Below are 23,077 nucleotides of genomic sequence, written 5' to 3'. Positions count from 1 at the left end.
AAATAAATGATGAAATGATGCAAATAGTATTAAAGAGGAAATGCAAACTCAAGATTTCTTTGATCAGATGAATGTGAACCATAAAATATCCGAGGATTTCATGGACAAATTGGAGAAATATTTTATAGATTTTGATGAATTTGTTAGTATCTCACTAGTTGTCTTGCAAAGTTATATTGAAGATTGGTAGAAATCAACACACACAAATTTCTGATTTATCACCAAAATATTATATTCGTTTTTCATATTATTTATTTAAAAATACTTGTATATTATTTCTTTTAAATTATTTTTTGTAAAAGTTATAAAAAAAACAATATTTAGAATCGGACTTTTCAGTACTCTGAAATAATAGTTTAAAACACTATCAAATTATAGAATATGTAATTTATTATGTGATTGTTGATCTATTCTTTTATTTTGATTACAATTATTCATAAATTTTATTTATTGATGTATATTTTTAGGTATATGATTGATAATAAAACTACTACACTTTTTCTACAAATTTCTAATTCTTTATCCCTTCTCTTCATCTGTAGATGATTAAAAAAATGGTATAAAACCTATATTTTGCTAGATACAAATCTTAGTATCAATTCAATTCGCGATATAGACACACACAAACCTTGAAACTATAGAATATGGAAAACATTCAAAATATGTTATCTTGCTTGCAATCAGTGACCAGTGAATGCCAAAACAGTTACCATTATATTGAAGAACAAACTGAAAATCGTTTGGATCTGTTAAATAAACGCACTGAAGTTGAATACAGGAGATGTGAATACATGACAACTGGAAGAGTAAGTCCAGGATACGAGTTTTGCGTGGACGATAACTATGTGATGTGGGTATGGTTGAAAAACAAAACCAAGAAGGAAATCAAATTTTGGGGATTAATGACGAAGGAGCTAAACAAACTGAAGAAAGTGTTAACGACATGCTTGAAGTTAGTTAAAAGGCAGATGAAGGAGGATCCCCAACAATTAAGTGACTACACGAAGACTTTGAAAATCTGGACAGAACAGTTGAATGAATTGATTGAAACTATAAAGGGATATGTGAACATTTCGACGGACACGAAGAATACTATGAAGACAGAAATGATTTCCCAAGAGTTTTTTGATCAGATGAACCAGAACGATGAAATGTCCGTGGATTTCTTGGCCGATGTGAATAAGTTGTTTTTGGATTGTGAGGATTTTGTCAATGACGCCGACAGTTTCTTGCAAGCTTATAAAGAAAACCATTAGAAATCATACATATTATAAAATTCTTGATTTAGTTTAGTTGAAGTGCAGATTGGGGAGGATCCCAATAAATTAAATGACTACACAAAGACATTGGATACGTGGACCGAACGATTAAATTTCTTTATAAAAAATATAAAAGAATTTGTGAAAATATCTGCAAACATGGTGAGTATTAAGGAAAAAATGGAAACGCAACATGTTTTTGATCAAATGAACGTGAACCAAGAAATGTCCTTGGGTTTTGTGAAGAAATTGGACGAATATTTCGAGGATTTTAAAGATTTTATAGGTATATCCAAAACTGTTGTACAAATTTATATAGAAATAAGGTTGAAAAACTTAATTTAATAATGCTTCAAACTATTATTTAATAGTACTGATAAAACCAAATATAATTGTAAGAAGATATAATTAGCAAGAAAATATTATTTATTATAGTATATTATTTATATTACAAATTTATTTATTGATGTATATTTTTAGGTATATGATTGATAATAAAACTACTATTATACGTATTCTCCAGATTTGTAATTTTTCATTCTCTTCTCTTAATCTTTATATGATTTAAAAAACGGACAAATGTTGAATCTTACTGTAAACAAATAACAAAAAATAAAAACAATATAACCTAAACAAAAAAAATCAGCTTTCCACAAGTTATTTGAAAATGAATAAATAAGCAGGTTTACTGTGTAATTGACAAAAATACGACGGAGAGAAATCGACTCTTGAATGATCAAATGATATATGAAATTTACCATGGATTGCGAGGATTTTAAGAAGTGATGTGAGATAGTTATTTCTTAGAAAAATTGGTATGAATTGTATTAAGGACTAAATGGAAATCCTGGATAGCCTTAATAATGAGCAAATCATGTTTAGAGATTATAAAGAGTTTGTTGAGGATGCCGTAAATTTCTTGCATAGTTTTAAAAATAATTTGTAGCAAACTATATTATATAAAAAATTAAAATTATGACTTATCATATGTATTATTTGAATTATATATAAAAATAAGTATATTTACTAAATTCTTCTTGCAAATATAAAATAAATAAAGAACAAAATGGAACAAATTTTATTAGTTTTTTTTTTAAATTTCAAAACGAGGTTGACATTAAATGGACAATCTTTCTCGGTGGATAGTTTACCATTATAATGATTAGATTTTAAATTTGTTGGTTGGCTTTTGTCTTGTAGGTTAACTTCAGTAGAATATTGATGGCTTAACTAGGACTCGAACGGGCACCCACGAAATCGTAGGTAGAGCGACTTAACCATTCGGCTATTATTCGCCCTTCCAAAGAATCTGTGTAAATAAAATTAAATAAAATTATATGGAAAATTAGAAAATGTCAGTTCTGCACGAATCATGGTAGAGAACGGACGTGTTTGAATTGCCGTATCTTATCAGTAAATAGTTTCTCTGTGTTTTTTTACTCGTCCTTGTGTACCGGCTCTTCGGCGGCCTGTGTTGGGCTGCAGCTTGTTCTTGGGGGTGGTGAAACTACATCTGCACAGCCTTCGACTTCACAAACCACTAGAAATACCTACACTAATACCTTCGTGGTAAAAACCGCAACAAATATTACCAGGACCCAGTTTTCGGACGCTTGGACCAAAAACCCCTGCAACCGTTCAGATGTTGTAATACTCACCAAATCAAAACAAAAGTAATCGCCTACCTCAGGGATATGCAGAGCAGAGGCATTATAAGCAGCCATTCAGAGAGTGCTTCTCCCAAGTTACCGTTAAAACACATAAACCAAACATCACTATCCTGTGTCCTCATCAGAGTTGATCTCGAAATAACCGACGATGAAATAAGCTCGCAATTAAACAACAAGATCAATCGCAGTTACTGTAAACGAATAACATCTAGAGCAACAAACAACTTAACATACAAAGTGAGGATCATCACTAGTTGTACGACATCATACGAAAAACTTTTACGAGAAGGACTCTTCTATAGAAACAGTCACTTCCCAACTGAGGAGAGCATCCCTACATCTCCGGTGCCTGTGCCCTGTTGAAGGTGCCAAGAGTATACACATGAGAAACTGAGAAATGCCCCAATATAACTAAATGCAACAAGTGACAGGGACCTCATCCGATGCTCTTCGCCATTGTCGCTGAAGTGTGCGGCATGCAATTCGGAGGACCATGCGGCTTGGTCCATGAAGTGTCCAAAGCGACCCACACAACCTATTCCTGGTATCCCAAACGCTAAAATCAAACCCACAAATAATAAAACAGCAGAAATCCCCGAAACCATCTCCAAGGATAGCAGGATCCATGGTGCGTTAACTATCCATGACTATATAATTAATACATTTACGAACAAACTCAATCACCTTAAGCATTCGGACCGTGCTGCACTGGTTCAGAAGCTAAAAAAACGATTTGTAAATGACTTCCACGTGGACACCCACGTGTGCTTCTCGGGGAATTATATGTACATTTTTATGTTTGACCAGGACAATCCAGGTCATGAGTCACCCACATTATCTACGCAGGGCACCTCTAAATTAATTCCCTTGAATGGATAGCAGCCTCCGTGTCTTATATTTCAACATAAGTTCATTTCACCCTAAATCCCACCTTATAAAATCCTATATAATTAAAAATAACATTTCCTGTTCCCTGTTTATCGAAACCAAATCCCGTGTACTTCCTTCCTTCAGAGATTGGCCTTCCCCACACTTTCCTTTTTCCATCCTCATCAATAATATCCGAGGTGGTTCTTCTGCTGTCGTTCATCCGCCATCCAAGCTGAGTAAAACAAATCCCCCTGTCATAAATAATCCTGCTGACGAAGTTCTCCATTTTACTATTCCGTTCCACAACTCCAAGATCCATATATTCCTTGTTTACATCGACCCGAACTCCAGCATTGATGACTCCATATTCCTCAAAGCCTCCCTTTTCAATCACGTCCTTATTGTTGGAGATTTCAACCTAAACAATTCCAAGTCCCGTCACCTCTCCCATTTCCTAGCTAATTCGAACTTCGTTCGTGTCCCTAACACTTCAACTTTTATTATGTCTAATAATGCCAGCACTTCTCCTGACCTTGTTATCTGCTCTTCCAGTATCCATTCCCTCATCAAGAACCTTGATGGTGTTCCTGACCTTTGTTCCGATCACCTGGAAATCCAATTTGACATCGATCTCCTGTCTCCCCTATTAATATCTCTCCTTCATATGTCTCTGCTCTAAATAAATGTGATATGTTTATTGTTAACTCCAGTCTTCATTTCCCAAAATTCGGATCCTTCTCCAGAAATCATCTCCGAATTTCATTCACTTATGTCCTCCACGGTTATTCAGAACTCCCCCAAAATCAAAATAACACCTTACAAATACTCGCTTCCACCCTTCATCCTTCGATTATTAAAAAGGAAACGACAACTCTATAGACAAATAAAACTAACTGAGGACCGAAATTTAAAAACCATTTTCAATGAACTAAATAAATCCTTTCAAAAATTAGTTCGCGAATTTAAACAAGAAAAGTGGTTAAATGCTTGCTCAGTAATCGAAGAGTCGAGGGGTAAAAATTATTGGGGGCAAATAAAAAAAAACTATCTAAATACAAAATTAACCAGTCCTTACACCAATTAACTGACCTCAATACAAACATTACTCACTCAGACGATGACAGCATTTGCAATGTCTTTGCGCAACATTTTAAAAAACAATTTGATTTTGACGAGGACATTTGACCATAATAATATTGTCCATATTAATGATTGGTACCAATCTTTTTTTTCCAATAACTTTGATGTCCCTCCTGAGTCCCTTATACACAACCACGAATTCCTCAACACCCTGTCATATTCTAAGAACTCTGCCCCTGGCTATGACCTTGTTACTAGGAAAATTTTAAAACTCCTTGATCCTTGTCTCGCAAGGCTCCCCTCAGTCTCCTCTGTTATATAACCTTTTTTGTTGTAATATGTATAGCCCCGATCCTAATATTTATGATCCCAACCTCTATGTCCTCCAATACGCTGATGATACTACATTGATTTCCCATGCCTGTTCCCTTCAATCCTCTATTCTTGGCCTTCAAAACCTCCTATCCTTGACCATTTTATGGTTTAAAAATAGCGCCTCAAAATTAACCCATCCAATACCAGACTCCTTATTCCCTACCATCGCATATCCCCTTCGTCTCCCCATGTTACGTTAAATAATCATTCCATTTTCCCTTCACCACTTGTTAAATACCTTGGAATCCTTCTTGATCCTAAACTCAATCTCAATGCCCGTTGCAAACAACTCAAATCCAAAATTAAATCCAGATCCCGTCATTTCCGTTCCTTAACCTTCCGTAACTCAGAAATATCCATAAAGTGCCAAACATCAATATACAAATATGCCGTCCTATCCTTGACTACGGTTTCCCACTACTTTCCCAATGACGAAATCCAGTCCTAAAAAACCTGTCCGTAGATATATATATATATATTTTTATGTTAGAATTTATTTATTTATATGTATAGAATGTACTTTTTTTTTCTTATGTATTGATGTTTGGCCAATAAATTATTATTAGAAAATATATTTCAGATTTAAAAAAATATAATTATTGCTTGAAACTTGTCAGAAGACAATAAATTTTGTATTCGTATTTTATTTAATAAATCATTTGTATGAATGTCTATACAATGCATACATCATTTAATATAAAATTGGATTGATAATAACTATGTGCGGTATGTTTAACTACGCAGGTAATTAATATCGAACTGAAACTATCTAATTACACGCTTCAAAGTTAATTTGCGAATAATATTCATTATGTTTCAGCAAACCCAGTCAAGTGCACCGAAAGTTAGCCGTACAAATTATTTTACATTAAAGCCCATCAAAATATTCCTGTCTGCTTACTTTTCCAGACTTCAAATTAATTGCATTAAATCAACAAATACAACACATCATCCACACTATACTGGAGAAATAAGATATTAATGTCTGTTCGAACGTGTTAACTATGTATTCATAATAAATATTATATATTTAATTATTCATGTTTAACTCTTAATCATTATAACAATTTTTTTATACTATAAAATACTTCTTTTTACGTTGAAATTTATGATTTAATATCCGGGACACATCTATTTATTTCTTTAAAAAAAGTTTCATAAAGTTTCATAATTTTGTAATTCGCTATTTGTAGCTCTGTTCAGTTCAGTTTCATTATCATAACTAAGTAATAACCAATAATATTTAAGTGCGCCGTAACAAAAGCAAGCAGGACGAAAGAACGCAGTAACAAAAGTATGAATTTTTTAAATATTGTACATCCGAAACCAAATTCTCTAAACCTAAGGCAATATAGCAATGTTTCCCAACATGGGGCCCATTCGAAAATGGACACATCTAGAGTTTAACCGTAGGCGTATTAAGTATATGTTGCATAGAGGACATAAGAATTTTAGAGAGATTACGGTGGGGCATGGCAGAAAAAACTATTGCACTAAAGTGAATGTCGGTTTAAAAATAAGTATACTTGATTTTTCATTTATTTTATGATAGATTTGATTCTGTGTTTTATTAAAGAGATGGAGTATCAAGTATAATCAACATAGAGTGTGGATGCAGAGTAGCTTGGTGAAAACAAATGTGATACTTATCAACAATGATGTTGACATGTAGTTCCGCTTCCTTCGCCATCAAAAACATCAATTATTCAACAATAATTACACAATTTATCTGTTCGTTTCGACGAAAACAATCCACTTCCTTCGATTGCACAATCATCTGTGCGATGGATTTTTTGCCCTTAAAGCGCCGGAAAAGCGCGGTTTTACAATACGTTTCCATTGCCTTCTCGATATTGTTTGTCGATCGAATTTTTGGGGTCAAACAGCCACACCAGATAAGACAGCCACCGTACACTTCGTATCGCGTTTCAAGTCTATATAAATAAAACTCGACACTAATATTGACCACTCTGTATACGATTTTCGTGCAGTGCGTTCGAGTTGTGAAATAATAAGAAGCAAGGTAATTTTGTTTGTATTTAGGTCTGTGCGAAAAGAATAGTACTTGAAATAAATAGCAATAAGGTAATTGCGTCTAGGATAGGTAGACTAATTAGCTGCGATACTGGGGCTAATTAAATTGAAGCTATTTATGTAACGGCGAGGATGGGGAAGACGAGATGAGCTTTGTAACCAAATATTGGATGCAGGAATATCCTGATAAACGGATGAGGATAATTTTCCCCGTGAAGGCTAATCCATGTGAAATGATCAGCGTTCGCGCCCTCACGCATCGGCGATTCGTTGGGTGGATGGAACAATAACACTCATCGCCTAACTCATAAATTTAATTAATGCTCTTCAACCTAACCCGCCCACACACCCCCTTCGACGGGCGCACTGGGATGAGTGTCATAATAACTATGGGAGCGAGGCATCTGCACTTTGCATCCAGGCTATTGCTGAAATGCAATGATGTAACAACGTTAAACGCTTCCTCCTCCTGTGTTCATCCTGAGCAGCCGCAGCATCCGACTCTAATTAAATTCAATTCCGAAAGGAAAACAAAAAGTTTCCTGGATGACGACGTCCTCATTGCTTTTTCCACCGGTTCGAGTATTATTTCATAAAGCAAACAGAACCGAAACTTGCTGAATCGAAAACATTAAAATCACACGATCCATTGCAAATACAATTCCTTTCAAGATCCAATCCAAATAATATATTTTTTTTAATTTTGATTTTCGCAGAAATTATTGCAAGATGCGTGTGGAAAAGCCGGAAGCTCTTCGTAAACCTCTGATTATCCCGCATAAAACTTTAATGGGAGCAGGACCGTCCAACTGCACTCCGAGGATTCTGCACGCCCTCAGCCAACCAGTTTTGGGCCACTTACATACGGAAACCACGAAGGTAATTTAGATGTAGTAAATAGGACCACAGCTAAGCTCTGAGGGCAATTATGCGACCGGGATTTTTTTTTTGCTTGTTCCTCTTGGTCATTGTACCCACGTAATAATACCATTGCGTTTCGCAAATCTCTCGTATTACAGGTATCGGGTTTCATTATTTGCTCCGTCATCCGGGCAAAAAGGAATTCGTCTTATGAATTAATTAATCTTTTTTTTATATATTTCGAACTCAAAGTCTGTTAAATATATTATTTTCATGCAATTTAAATTACTTTTTAAAAGTCTTCTATTCGTTGCAAATCAATAGCCATAAAATATTTGTAATATTTCCCAAATCTCTATACATTTAACAAAATATTTGATTTATTGAACTAAATCTATTTTATCATAGACCACATACTTTATTGACAATTGTACTTTTATAGTAACGAAAAATTACATCTTCTGTATTTGTTACATTTTTTTGAAGATATTTTCATTTAGAAAAAACATTTCAGTACTTCAACATACTTCGCAATACTTCACATAGTGCGGCTTCGATCAATGTGGATTCACTATAGTACAGTTTGAAAATTTGAAAACAAACTAAATGTTAATTAAGCAAAATAAATTATAAAAAATTAGTACATATACAATATAGACACTCTTTGAGCTGTTTATATTTATGCGGTTTTAAAGTTCTCGATTAGTCCGGTTTCAAACAATCCGGTTTTTAACTATATTTAATTACATGCAATATGTTTTAATAAGTTTTGCAAATCTCAGTTTGGTTTCTGTTTCAACATTTCATTTCAAATTATACTAAAATCTACTATTCTTGTGTTAGCTTTCTAGCTTTCTAAAATGTTTTATTATTGAGCGTCCATCGTGATATATTATAAATATTATTTTTTTAGTTTTACAACCTCATATTCATATTAGTATACAATTCCATATGTTCTAATAAGTTTTATAACGCATATTCTTAGTTTGTTTTTTTTTTCTAAACATAATATTTTTTTACTCACAATGAATGAAGTTTCATGGAGTTAATTTCAAATAATTTCCTCTCCATTTATATGTATCTTTGCCGTACATCTTTCTCAAATTCTCAAATTTTTATAAAAAAATTGTTAAAAATTGATGCGTTCTAATAGTTTTTTTTTTGCTATAGTTGACTCTTTTATAAAACTCCTTTCAAATCGACGAAAATTCAGTAGAATGATCATTACAATATAAAGCATTACCTGGAATAGTCCGTCCGCAATCAATCCCATTTTAGTAAAGTCCGGTTTAAAAATATCAGAACAAACTAAGTTTTAAGTAAATTGTTTTTATATTCATGTATATTGCTTTTATATTCTAAGTATTAAGTCTATTTTTGTGCTGTTTATGTTTTTGCCTTTACTGCCTCGATTAGTCTAATTTCAAAAAGTCCAGGATATTTGCGTAACTAATTACCCGGACTATGCGTGGATTATTGTTTAATATTTATTCGAAAACTTTCGATTATTTTTTTTATTAAATTTTTACTAAGAACTTTTAACTGTTTCATGAATATATTACTTTTTGTACATATAATAATTTAATAATTGATTGATTATTTAATTCCTACCAATTTCTTTAGTAGTTCTTTATTAATTGTTTTTTCAATTTAAATTAAATTAATTGGATAATTTTTAGACAAGAATATTTCATTAACTTCGGACCATAAAACGCAATCAAATTTTAAGTTTATAAATTCAATTCAATAACCAAAATATTAAATTCATGAAAAATAGCTGATTAATTGTAAATACATTTCTAAAAGAATATTATTTATATTTCACATTTTGTTTAAAGTCTAAGATTATAAATGAAAATATTTTTTTAATTTATTAAAAATAATCTTGAAACATTATATTTTCGGTAATTTTCATGTTACAAATAGATGAATAGTCTAAAGTAAATTCCAATTACGTGCTTAATCCAATGCAATTCCATTCTGATCTTGATTCAATGGTTAATTACTGTGTGCAGCAGCATACATACCAAAGAAGCTGTCACTGCGGTTTGAAACCGTGAAACCTGCCTCCCCCGAATTACAATCTCGTTCCCCGTTTCTGGCGTACCCCGCTTTACGACCGGGCGTTTTCAGTTTTCAGCGCAAAACTCAAAACGATTGCGATTCCACCAAAATTTAGTGTTACACATACGCACGCATTGTTATGCAAAATGTACGAGAACCGCAACGACACCGAACTACCGAAGCACGCTACAGCTGCAATGCACACCGTTTACCAAAGTAAATACAAAACGCAAATAAATCACTGAATGCAATTCGATTGCGCTTAATTGGATTTTAATCTATTTTGGATTGATTGCAATCCTTCGCAATCCACCAATACCGAAACAAAGCTATTAATAAATCTGTAATTTCTTTCGTTTTTTAATACAGATTTAGTGATTTTTCTCACATTATGCAATTAACTATAAAAAATATATATAATATAACTATTATCATATACTGGAAACCGTCAACTTACAAATGGGCGTGCTGAAAAAAAATCTAGTTTCAGTATTATGAAAAGTTCTGAAATGTTGCACAACTTTTACACCAAATCATAGATATTTTTGATTAACCATAATATTTCAAGTATGTGAAAATTTATGATTGTTTTTCACAACTTTTTCAAAATTTGGTAAAAACATGACTAGAGATTTTCGTTTTTCGTTAATAACTCAAAAGCACTTTTTTCGTAAGTTATTGATGAATAAAATAAGGAACATCGTTGCGCAACTCGTTATATAAATAATGTTACCTCTGACCTGTTTTCATTTTTTCGCGTATTTTTCATAATTACTCGAAAATTATGAACTATTTTTTATATTTTTTTTTTGTTGCGCCTCGCTACGCATTGTTACGCTATTTATTATGTAAAACTGGTAAATTATATAACATATAAATGACGTTTTTTCGGTTATCTTCGTTCTTTATTTAGTTTCTAAGATATGTTACTTATAATATGCATACACTTACAAATGAATTAGTTTTTACCTAAGATATTCATTGTCAAACATATCAACTTAATTTAAGAAATGAAAATATAGTTGATTGATGAAATTACCAATAGTTTTAAAATATTCATTCAAAAGGTCATTTTACCCAATAACTTGGTATTGGATAGGTATTTTCATTTTATCTTAACTCTACTTATTTGCAGCTGCCACAATTTTGGCAATGAGTTGAATATGTTTTGGCCAATATACAAAAAAAAATAAAACATGAGTGGACCGGAAAATAAAACACTTTTTTTCTTATTTTATTGTAGAATAAGATGAAGTATTTTCTTGAATTACTCAACAATCTCGCAAACTAATTCGATCGTCAAATACTCTAATTAAAGGAAAAAGTATCATCTGTCCAATGATTCTACTGGCAGGTTGGTGCTGTACTCCAAACGCCTGCTAGAAGCTGTCAAATATATCGAATTTGAATGTGTATTATGATTACATTTTAGACAATATTTATTTTCAAACATCTATTATTTGATTTTATCCCAGACATTAAAATCATTATGTTTCATTAAATAAAATGTTGAAATTAAAACTTTGTATTCGCACCTTGATAAAACAGTAGTAGTAGTAAAAATAAGGCGATTATTAGAAAAATTGCCAATCAGGGGTACAAAAACACGAATCGTCACGAAGCAATTAATTGAAACGTTAAAAGAATAGTTTTAAAAGAGAATTAATTCAATTATATTTCAATGAAATTCCATGTATAATAAGTGCTTAAGTGTGTTGCTTAATTATAGATTCAAGTATGTCTTGGGACAAAGAACGTTTTTTTAATATATATATAGGTTTAGTAGTCACAGTTTACAAATAATTTTATTTTACAAAATAGTATTGACTAGTAAGTGTATACATTTACTGAGTTGAAGCTTCTACTGCAACGTGCATAAAGTACCATGTAGTAATGTCTTATTGTTAAACGTGTGTTGTCGGGTGATTTAGTATGGGGTTGTTTCAGCCGTGAACTTTGTTGAATTTCTATTGTACGGAATGTGGGAAATGCTGTATTCTGTCTCAGTCGACAGGACTTATGATGATATAAATTACGTAAATGTAATAGTTTTTTTTTGTTGTTGCTGTTGTTGTTCTTGAGGTTCGGGTTGAGGTTAAATGTATGTAATCATTGCTATCGTTGCTTGGGATCAGAAACCAAACAAGATTCGGCAGTTGGAGGAGTGCAGCGATTTCGAGCAACGAAAGAGGATGTGCGTTTTGTTGTAATTAAAGTAGGTGGTCGTGTTTCTCCTTATGTTATCTGTCGCGGCACGAAGAAACCATAATTATAATAAAATTTATCCTCCTCCGTGGTCTTCGTCTTTATTCGGTTTTCTTTTTGTTGGTTCCTCTGGCTCGACCACAAAATCACTCGCGGCTCGTTTACAAAGAGAAAACCGTGTTATTACTAGTCACCTGCTCGAAGGAACAGATGAGCACCTCAAGATACATAAGAGCTTCTCTCCTCAAAGCGCGTGGATCTTACCACCTGTCCGATGATACGAGGATGAAGATGAGGAGGAGGAGGAGGTGGAAGAAACGCAGAAGAACGAGAACCACCCTCCTCCCAATAACCAGAGGATCGCCGTTCGCGGATCGCATTAACCCATACCACTAATTATATTTTAATGCTATCGTAAAACTCATTTATCTTCAAATAATATTACTCATCCGATTATTTTACACATCCATTTATCCACGCACCTATAATTTCTGATGCCAAAACAAAGTACGCGTCTCATTTCCTTTTCTTCAACTTTATATTATCAATGAAAAAAATCATGGGAATATTTTCATGATGCACAATAAATTTCCTAATATTTGAACCAAATAAAGTTTAAGTTTTACATGGATTTTTTTGAATAAGTTCAGTTGTTAGACATTTTTTTCCATAAAGCTGATACTAAATATACTAAACAAAAGTAAATTGTATAAAGTCAAACCTTATTATATTACATATTAATTAGTGTACATAAATCATATAAAAATATACACTACATTATGTAATAGTTGAATGATTCGTTTGATCTATTATTTCTGACATTAATTGCTAGATATCCACTTATGCTACTTAATGAAATATGCACATCAAATGAAAAACTATAGCCTTTCTAATGTACTTATTACAGTATTTGTGATATTTCCCATTCTTCTGTAATCAGTTGTCAAAATTTAAGGTCGAGTTTCTTCACATTTTATTTTATGACGTATACCCATGAATACTAACTATATAATTAAATACGTAAATTAAAGAAAAAAATATGATTTTTCCAATAAGAATATTGTCAAATTTGTAGATTTTGTCATTTTCCTAGAATAATCTGTCAAATATGATCATGTAGTGCCTTTATGTTATATAAAATTATTGAATCAACCCATGGCTCTACATGTGAATTTGCGGCTCCTATATCTCACTCACATTAATATCACTAGTAAAAAAGCTAATAGTGGCTCTTTGTTCCAAAAAGGTTGCCGACCCGTAGACTATAGAATAAAATGTATATCGTGATAGAGTTGTTTGATCTGATCATGGATTATACTTGTTTCTTTAGTTTGTATCGGAACAAATTCACGAAATGAAGAAATAATTCGCTTGCTATAATGTTTTTTTTTCTCTCTCTTTATATTGAAGTATTTGTTTGTCGTGTAGATTATGGACGAGGTCAAAGCAGGAATCCAATATATATTCCAGACCAGGAACGAATTGACTTTGGCAGTCAGTGCATCCGGTCACGGAGGAATGGAGACCGTGATGTGCAATCTGTTGGAGCCGGGCGAGAAGGTTCTTGTTGCGACGAACGGAATTTGGGGCGAAAGAGCCTCGAACATGGCAGAGCGTTACGGTAAATATGCCCGGATTCCCGACGCTTAGAATTCCAGATATAAATCGTCCAAAGAGGATGTAAACCTATTGTCTGACTACGTTTTGTTACTACTGTCTGCAGGATCTGTCCCCGTTAAGGTAACGACGGAGCCTGGAAACAACTTCAGTCTGGCCCAACTGGAGATGGCTTTGATGAAGCATAAGCCCGTGATGCTGTTCATTGTCCAAGGGGAGAGTTCCACGGGAGTTTACCAGCCTTTGGAAGGACTAGGCGACCTCTGTCACAGGTGAAACTTAATATCTATGCTAACGGATAGAATCTGTCGTTATACAAACACAAAATCAATACAAATTCTTTGAATTATTTACTCACAGAAATACCTAAGGAATACTTGAATAATCCAGAGACTTTACATTATTTCGTTAGACTTTTAAAATCATTAAATTACAAACAAATATATTATTTCTCAATACTCAATTATTTAAACAACATCGATTATTCTTTCTTCTAAACCAGAGTTTTTCAACCGTTTTGCCATTTCACGTACATTACTTGTTTGTAATTACACTGCGACTCAATTGTTTGTAACATACATTTTTTGACACAAGGTGACAGCTGTCATTTCGTAACTTATGAACAAATAACACGTCGTAATATTGAGTTGTGACTAAAGTTGCCATAGGGAGTTGCCATAGAGACAATTATCATCTAAAAAAGGACAAGAACAATATTTGTAATAAGGAATACGTTTATTGGAAATAAATACCAAAAATCACATAAATAATCTCACGAAAATCTAGTTGAGACACCAAGATTTGAAACTCGAAAACGGGACATCCCTAAGAAACTCTGGTCTACACCAAATATAAAAAAAGCATAATAATTATTATTAATAATTATGAATAATTATTTAGTAAATTTAAAAAAAAATCTTACATAATTACGACTCTATGATTATCTCTATTGTTTTTTGCTCCTCTTAAAAATTTATATCTGATACTGCATGCAGCGTGGACACGAAATTAAAAAAGATACTTAATTGTCAATATTAACTTTGTTATAATTTATATTTTCATTTCCAAGAATAGATTTATTTCTACATCTTTGATCCTTGAAGAATTCAACAAAAACTAATATTTTTGGTCGAATTCTTGAAACTCGAGGTATTTCAATATTATACGAAAAATACATCTTACACATGTATTTTTTCGCATAAAATCATAATGTCCATTAAGTTTTTTTGTGGTTAAATTAAAACCAGTCAAATAATTATTGATAAAATACAATTGTTTTCATATTGTTATATTTCATTTAATCATAATAGTATATAAATATAAAATAATACATAAATTCAGCGTTTCTGTACAAATTTGACCTAGTTTACTTGCCTGCTGCAACTCATATTTGAAATTTATTATTCACACAATTAATTATCATATTATGTGGGCAGCATAAATTCGCAATAAATGCAATATATCAAATATTAAAACAAAATAAAAACATTCATAAAAAATGTATGTTGATTCTATTTTTTTTATAGATTCAATTGTTTGTTGGCGGTGGATACTGTCGCATCGCTTGGCGGAGTTCCTGTCCTTGCAGATGAATGGGGAATTGATGCCATCTACACGGGAACACAGAAAGTCCTTGGAGCTCCACCGGGAATCACCCCGATCTCCTTTAGCGACAGGGCTAAGTAAACATCTTTAAAAAATGCATATAGCCTACATACTCATACTGTATATTCGTCCTTTCTTTCCCCTTTAGGCAGAAGATATTCAACCGGAAAACCGAGATCCAAGTCTTCTACTGGGACATGAAAATTCTCGGTGATTATTGGGCTTGCTTTGGAAACCCCAGAGTGTAAGTAGATTTCTATTAAGAAAATTAAACTTTTTGCTTCATTAATAATAAATTAATTATTATAATTATTATCATATATTTACTAATTACTTATATAATAATAGTTATTAATTAAACAAATTATATATAAAAATAACAAATACAGAAACAGAAATTATGTTTTAATCATTGTTTAATTAGAATATTTTACAAATATAAATCAAAATTATTGAGAACGTACATAGAGTTGCCTAGCTCAAATAATTTAAATTTTAATTTAAAATCAATAGCCTCAGTATTTAGTAAATAACTTCAACATTTAATCCATAATATTAATAAAAAAAAATATATTGAAATAAACTACAAAAAAAACATTGAAAATTAAAAATAATTTCACTTTCACTTTACAATTAAAGAACACTAATTAATGATTATTAGTAAAAAAAAAATTATAACAATTTTTTTCATTATACACAAATTTACTTATTTAAATATCAATTTCAAGTATTAATTGTTATTAATATCGAAGAATCTACTTAAGCCATTTTGATCCAAATTTTATTTTTTATAATCTAAATTTTCAATAATTTTGGTAATTACTAAAGTGTCAATATAAGCATATAATACCAAAAATTGTATTTTTAAAATCAATACTCGTACTGTATTCGGTTAACGAACATAATCCGTTAAAAGACAATGTTCGCAACCCAAATTATGTAAATTCTACAAATCTACTTACTAATACGTTATACCAATTTGTAGGTGTGTTTGTTATATGAATTTATTGTCCCAACAACAATTTTTTGTTCAATTTTTCCGTCCGAAGTGTACGTTTACCGATTCCAAATATTAATTGGAACTTATGTACGTTAAAAATACAAAATTTAAATGCGTTTTCTGTGTCAACGAACCCTTTTTGAAAGGACAACCATTTCTCATTTTTTTTGTTTTGTTTGTCTTCTGCTCAATTTCAGATACCATCACACCATTTCAACGACCCTTTTGTACGGGTTACGCGAAGCTTTGGCGATGGTCGCTGAAGAGGGCATTCAGAGTGTCATTGAAAGACATGAAAATTGTGCCAGGCTTCTCCGCGAAGGACTAGAGAAGTTAGGTCTGCAACTGTACGTGTCCGATGCGTCCAAGAGGTTGCCTACCATAACCACCGTCAAGGTACCACATGGTGTTCAATGGAAAGATGTCACCAATTACGCAATGAATAGGTATGAACTAGAGAATTAAATAATGGTATTTAGTACAATAGGAAATTATCTTTACAAAGTATTAAAAAACTGTTGGTTATTTAAACATTTTTCATATATAACACTATAGAAATGAACTGACTACACAGTAAAATAGAAATAAAGTTAGCAGTTAAAACAAGTATGAAATAATATAATTTTAAATGAATATGAGTATGCTTTTGATAGAAATGTTATGATAGAATGAGGAAAATGTAATGATAGAAATTAGGACAAAATAAAGTAAAAACGAGCCAAAACCAGAAGAAAAATATAAGATTTTGATATTTAGTTTGATGAGAAAAAGATGATAATACAAGAATAAAGATTTCAGTAAAAACAATTGTACAAGAATTGAATACCCAAAATAAGTTAGTAAGTAACAGAATAAAACACATTTTATTATTGCATTGTAATAAAGAAATTAGCAATATATTAAAATATGATATTTCTTACTTAAGTTTTCTGTGTAAATGATGGTAAAACAGAAATCAAGTTTACAGTAAAAATATGTATGAAATAATAGAATTTTAAAGTATGTTGTGTATGCATTTGAATGAAAGCTTTGTCATTGATATTTAACAAGAGTAATGATAGAAAGTAGATCAAAAATAAGATTTAAAAGGAACCAAAATATAATATATATATAAGATTTCTTTCTTAACTTTAATGAGGAAAAAGTGTATAAAATAATTGAATACTTTATAAATAAGTGTGTGTATTTCAATGAAGTTTTGTGATTGCCATATAACAACAGTAATGATTGAAATTAGGACCAAAATTCGGTAAAGAAAGAACCAAAAATTCATTTTATTTTTACATTGAAATATGGAATTTGTTATGTAAGTTTGATGAGGAAAAGATGTTAAAACAGACATGAAGATTGTATTGAAGTAAGTTAATTTTAAATATGTATATGTATTTGAATGAAAGTTTGTGATTGTTATTTGCAGTAATACTAATAGAAATTAGTATCAAAATTGGTTAGAAAATATAGTGAAATAAGATTTATACATTAAGTTTGTTGGGGAAAAGTTGTTAATACAAGAATTAAAAATGAAGTTATGTGACTGTTATTTAGCAACAGTAATGATAGACCAAAATTCGGTAAGGAAAGGATGAAAAGCACAATCAAACATATTACAATATGAGATTTGTTATGTAAGTTTTACGAAGAAAAGTAAGTTTTACGTAAGAAGATAAATAAAATGATATAATTATAAATGTGTGTATGCATATGAATGAAATCTTTGTGATTTTTAGCAGTAATGATATAAATTAGTGCCAAAATAGAGTAGAAAATAGTCAAAATCATAGTAAAATAAAAAATTTCTTTATTGACTTTTACGAGGAAAAGATTATAATACAAGAATTAAGATTGCAATAAATCCTGTTGAAAAGAAATTAAGTTATGTAATTTTTTATTTAGCAACAGTAATGATAAAAATTAGTACCAAAATAGTTACCAAAAAGACAGTAAAACATATTTTATTGTTGCATTCTAATAGAGAAGTACAAAAAAGACAGTAAAATATATTTGATTATTGCATTCCAATAGAGAAATGAACAAAATATTAAAATATGAGATTTATTATGTAAGTTTGAGGAGGAAAAGATGTTAACACAGAAATAAAAATTGGATTGAAGTAAGATGATGCAATAGAATTTTAAATATGTGTATGCATTTGAATGAAAGCTTGAATGAAAGTGATTGTTAAATACAAGTTTTTTTCATTAAGTTTGATGCGATAAATATTTTAATACAGAAATAAAGATTGCTGTAAAAGAAATGTATGAAAGAATTGAATATTTAATGAATATATGTGTGTGCTTTTTGTGAGAACAGTTTTGTGATTGTTATTCAGCAACAGTAATGACAGAATTTAATATTTTTTTATCCACGATTTGCATTTAAACGCAGAACACGATGTCTGGCTGTTGCAGAGATGTAAAAATATAAATTGGGAACGCGAATGCCTTTATTATACGGTTTTTCTTGGCTTCGTCGGTCCTCCGAAACTTTTTCGGTTTCCCGTCCTCATTCCGCCGCTCCTTTATTTATCCGTTTATTGCATAATATAATGCCTGTGATCGTCCTCTTTATTGCTCAGATTCCTCGTGGAGATAGCCGGCGGTTTGGGGCCGACTGCCAACAAAGTTTTCCGGATCGGCCTAATGGGATACAACGCGTCTCCAGAAAAAGTCGAGTACGTCCTCAGAGTTATGCAAGAATCCGTCGAGATGGCGAAGAAGATGAAACCGAGCAAATTGTGAACAACTAAATCTACACCAGAATCATCATAACGTACTTAATTATTAGATTTTGTATTACCTAACTATCTATAAACAAAGCATTCCAAAAAACCAAAACAATGTGACTTGTTTTTGTTATATTTCTTTGCAGGTGGATCACACGAAGAATGTACAGATGTTGTTGATGTTGTTACGTGGTATCATCATATGATTTTGCAACAGTCATATGAGAGATGTGTAATAATCATACGCCGAGTTTTTGTGTGATAATCATATGATTGTCGAAATATAAATATACTACATTTCTCGGTAAAAGCGTAGAGTTCAACCATATTGAGACTAAGCCAAAGATGAAAATAGTTTCCGAATACTTTTTTTTTGGAGTGGGATCGAAGCACTTCCGTTGACTTGGTCAGATGTCTTAATGAATCTTATTTTTAGAACATATCAGGCGGCGGATTCTACGCTCATGCGTTTCGTTTGTTTTTTTTTTCATTGTAATGTCACCGGTTTACTAATTATACCGAAACTTCTTATGAAACGATACAATAAAAACTTACCAAACAAACTTAAATCCTCAGTTTATGTAATATTTCTTATTATAATTTAATTAAAAAAGTATCAAACCTTTAAACAGAAAAGGTAATAATATATGAGCCATAAAATTAGCATAGAAACACGGTTTTCAAACAAATCTTAATTAAAATGTAAATCGTCGAGCGGAATTGGAAACTGGAAACATCTCCGTTGGGGACAACGAAAATAAAACTACTTCCATCATGCAAGAATATTAAACCATAGTTTAAATTACATTTTTGTTACTTGAAAGTTAAATAAAATCAAAATTAAAAAAATTAAATATAATCTTAGAAGCAAAAGATTTCATTCATAGGTTTGTATGGAAATACTACGATTTCATTCATGAATCGGTTCTGATTCCGGGAAGTTTACCACGCGCGCGGATTGTTTACAGTTTGTTTGTTTTTTTTTTTCGGGACACCTGCTTTTGCAGCAGAACGCTTCGTTCTCTTTTATCGAGTGAATCATTGTGTGTGTGTGTATTTTTTTACCATTTTCCTATACTTGCATAAAAGTCTAGACTTGTATTGTTTATTTATATTACATTACAAAACAAATTATTTAGTATTAAAAAAAAGTAGATTTTGAATTTACCAAATCATATGTTCAGATACCTCGTATTATGCGGCTATTCGGCGTACAATTCGAGGAATTCAATACTAAGAAAAAATGAACCACACGATATAACCGTAGTCTACTTTGTAAAGAATATGGCGACAATATACGCCGCTCGTCCGAAAAGGTTTAAATTGATTCTGGAACTAGTTGATCGTACAACAGTGAGGTTTATGTAAAATACCTTTAAAGTTTATGTATAAAAAATTATGTATAAAAAAATAATAGTTTGTTTTGATGTTTCCAAACTGGACTGTGGTGAATCTGGACTGATAAAAGCCGCACTTTGTGAGATATTGCAGTAATTATTTTTTTCACAAAGTTGAATTTTCAACTGACAAAAACGCTTTGAACTAAGATTCTATGAGTGCGCTACCGCAGTGGACTTGTATACAATTTTACATAGGCGTAGTCTACTTTGTTAAGAATATGGCGACTATATCCGCTGCTCGTCCGCAAAAGTTTAAATTGATTCTGGAACGCATAGATCGTAAAAGAGGTTTATGTAAAATACCTTTAAGATTTTACAATATAAATCATTAAAACGGTAATTTGTCATGATACCAATACCAGAACTCAAATGCATTTTCAACTGACAAAAACGCTTTGAACTAAATTTCGCTGAGTGCGCAACTGTAGTGGACTTGTATACAATTTTATAGAAGCGTAGTCTCCTTTGTAAATAATAGGGCGACTATCTCCGCCGCTCGTCTGCAAAGGTTTAAAGTGATTCTGGAGCGCATAGCTCATATAGTGAGATTTAAGTAAAATACATTTAAGACTTTACAATATAAAACATTAAAACGTTGGTTTTGTCATGATACCACTAGGATTCAAAGGGTTAATATAAATTCTGGAATAAATTCATAATGAAAAATGTGTTTTGATTATGAAAAAATTGTTACAAATGTAATAAAATTTATTAAATATTGTAAAATTGTAAAATTTAGGTATTTTCTTAAAGTGCATCCTGTTTAAACTGCATGAAATATTTCCTGTTAGAAAAAGACGATCCAAATACTTCGAAAAGTCGTTGCATTAGTCTTATTAGTTCGAAGAAGTATTAAAAAAAGCCACAGAAATGGGCCTCGTGAGAGAGTCAAAAGAAGAAACGTTTGGTTGGGACAATAAATCAGCGGTGGAGAATTTCAAGCGTGTGACTAAATGTTGTAATAAATATTCGGATAGACAAAATTAAAGGAATGGAAAAAAGAAAACAATTTTTAGATACATAGTTGAAGCATATATTTCTAGGTAGCAGGTACACTTAAGTTGAATAATAGAGAAATATCTTGTATATAAATATGTATAGTTCGTGTTCATCTTCAGTTTGTTTCCTTGATGTCGAACCAACAAAGCCATTTTTGTTTTACTTCTCCATTCATCCTATAACTTAATTAGATTTATTTTTTGTATGTGTTAAAAAACAAGAGAAAGAATAAGAGACGGAGTTTGTAAGTTTACACCAAAAATAAAATACAATCAAATAACAACAAAATGCATTCTGCAGATATGTTTTTTTTTGTAATTTTTCAGTTTTTATATTGTTATTATTATTATTTTTTGTTTGTTACTTTACCTACGAAAAGTCATACACAATTAGCGTTCTTATAACTGTACGTATATTAAACCTTAATATCTATTTACAAGCGTATAATATTTACCTAAAGCAAATAACTAATATTTACAATAATTAATTTTACGTGTGCAGTATAACAGAGAATACATTTTTACATCATCATCGCATCCACGCGAAGAGAACAGAGAAAAAATTCAATCAAACAATCGATTGCATACATCGCACAACAATCATAATAATTAGCGAAAAAAAACAACATAAAATAAAATAATAATTAATAAAAAAATACTGTAATATTGCAACTTGGAGATTCCAATTTTTCTTCTCCCTCTAATATAATAAATATATGTATACGTTACGTCAATTTGAATTATTCATTGTTTAAATGCTCCTACGTGTTCAATTAAATTAAGCCTACTTTTTAAGTACCTATTTTTAAAATGGCACCAACATCGATATGTACTAATCTTAACTGCTTTAAGTAACCTGTATTTATTTTATTACCTTTTTTTTTCTTGTTAATATTTCGTTTAATTTCCTTTCTAGAGTTATTTAAAAATTAATTAAAGTTGAGTTCAGCCTTCGTCTCTAGTTTGAGGGTTTCTCGAGTCTCGTCCAGAAACTCATTGATATGGAATAATTTAAAAATCATTACAGAAAAGTTCATCAGCGATCAAGTGTTTGCTCATCCTTCCTAAGTTGTAGCACATATTTTCTCTTTCTCTCTCTCTCTCTCTCTATCAATTTCCCTAAACACATTTTCATTATCTTTATTTTTGTATACTTTTTTTTTTCTTCTTCTAAAAATCATCAATTTTTCAAATCAACAAAACAAAAAGGAGATATTCAATAAATACTATATATTTTTTTACACATCCTAAAAAATATGATCCACAGTTCGCAGAAGGAAAACAGCTCCGTTTTTTTTTGTTATATTATCTACAGAA

General features: G+C 31.3%; 1 protein-coding gene across 2 annotated transcripts; it reads left to right on the top strand.

Annotated features, from left to right (window-relative positions):
* The first annotated feature begins 6,490 nt into the window (after positions 1 to 6,490).
* Positions 6,491 to 19,829, top strand: LOC108559045 (serine--pyruvate aminotransferase, mitochondrial). 2 transcript variants are annotated; one of them, XM_017916175.1, is made up of 8 exons: positions 6,491 to 6,548; positions 8,005 to 8,167; positions 13,847 to 14,039; positions 14,142 to 14,307; positions 15,562 to 15,717; positions 15,789 to 15,884; positions 16,838 to 17,086; positions 19,216 to 19,829. In XM_017916175.1, the coding sequence occupies exons 2-8, from the start codon at positions 8,018 to 8,020 to the stop codon at positions 19,376 to 19,378; spliced, it is 1,173 nt and encodes a 390-aa protein (XP_017771664.1). In that variant the 5' UTR covers positions 6,491 to 6,548; positions 8,005 to 8,017; the 3' UTR covers positions 19,379 to 19,829. The 2 variants fall into 2 exon arrangements, with proteins under 2 accessions (XP_017771664.1, XP_017771663.1); XM_017916174.1 differs by lacking the exon at positions 6,491 to 6,548 and adding an exon at positions 7,203 to 7,277.
* Positions 19,830 to 23,077: the final 3,248 nt, after the last annotated feature.

This window comes from Nicrophorus vespilloides, unplaced genomic scaffold (genome assembly GCF_001412225.1).
Source record: "Nicrophorus vespilloides isolate i.1.1-1 unplaced genomic scaffold, Nicve_v1.0, whole genome shotgun sequence".
Classification (NCBI taxonomy): domain Eukaryota; kingdom Metazoa; phylum Arthropoda; class Insecta; order Coleoptera; family Silphidae; genus Nicrophorus; species Nicrophorus vespilloides.
The sequence above is the reverse complement of the archived record's forward strand: the minus strand, read 5'-3'. Positions and strand labels throughout refer to the sequence as shown.

What these genes read in the sequence shown, in the direction of transcription:
- LOC108559045 (XM_017916175.1), top strand. Translation starts at nt 8,018, where the DNA reads ATGCGTGTGGAAAAGCCGGAAGCTCTTCGTAAACCTCTGATTATCCCG. An exon ending in CTAGGCGACCTCTGTCACAG is followed by an intron (nt 14,308 to 15,561) that starts GTGAAACTTAAT and finishes TTTTTTTTATAG; the next exon opens with ATTCAATTGTTTGTTGGCGG. An exon ending in TGCTTTGGAAACCCCAGAGT is followed by an intron (nt 15,885 to 16,837) that starts GTAAGTAGATTT and finishes GCTCAATTTCAG; the next exon opens with ATACCATCACACCATTTCAA.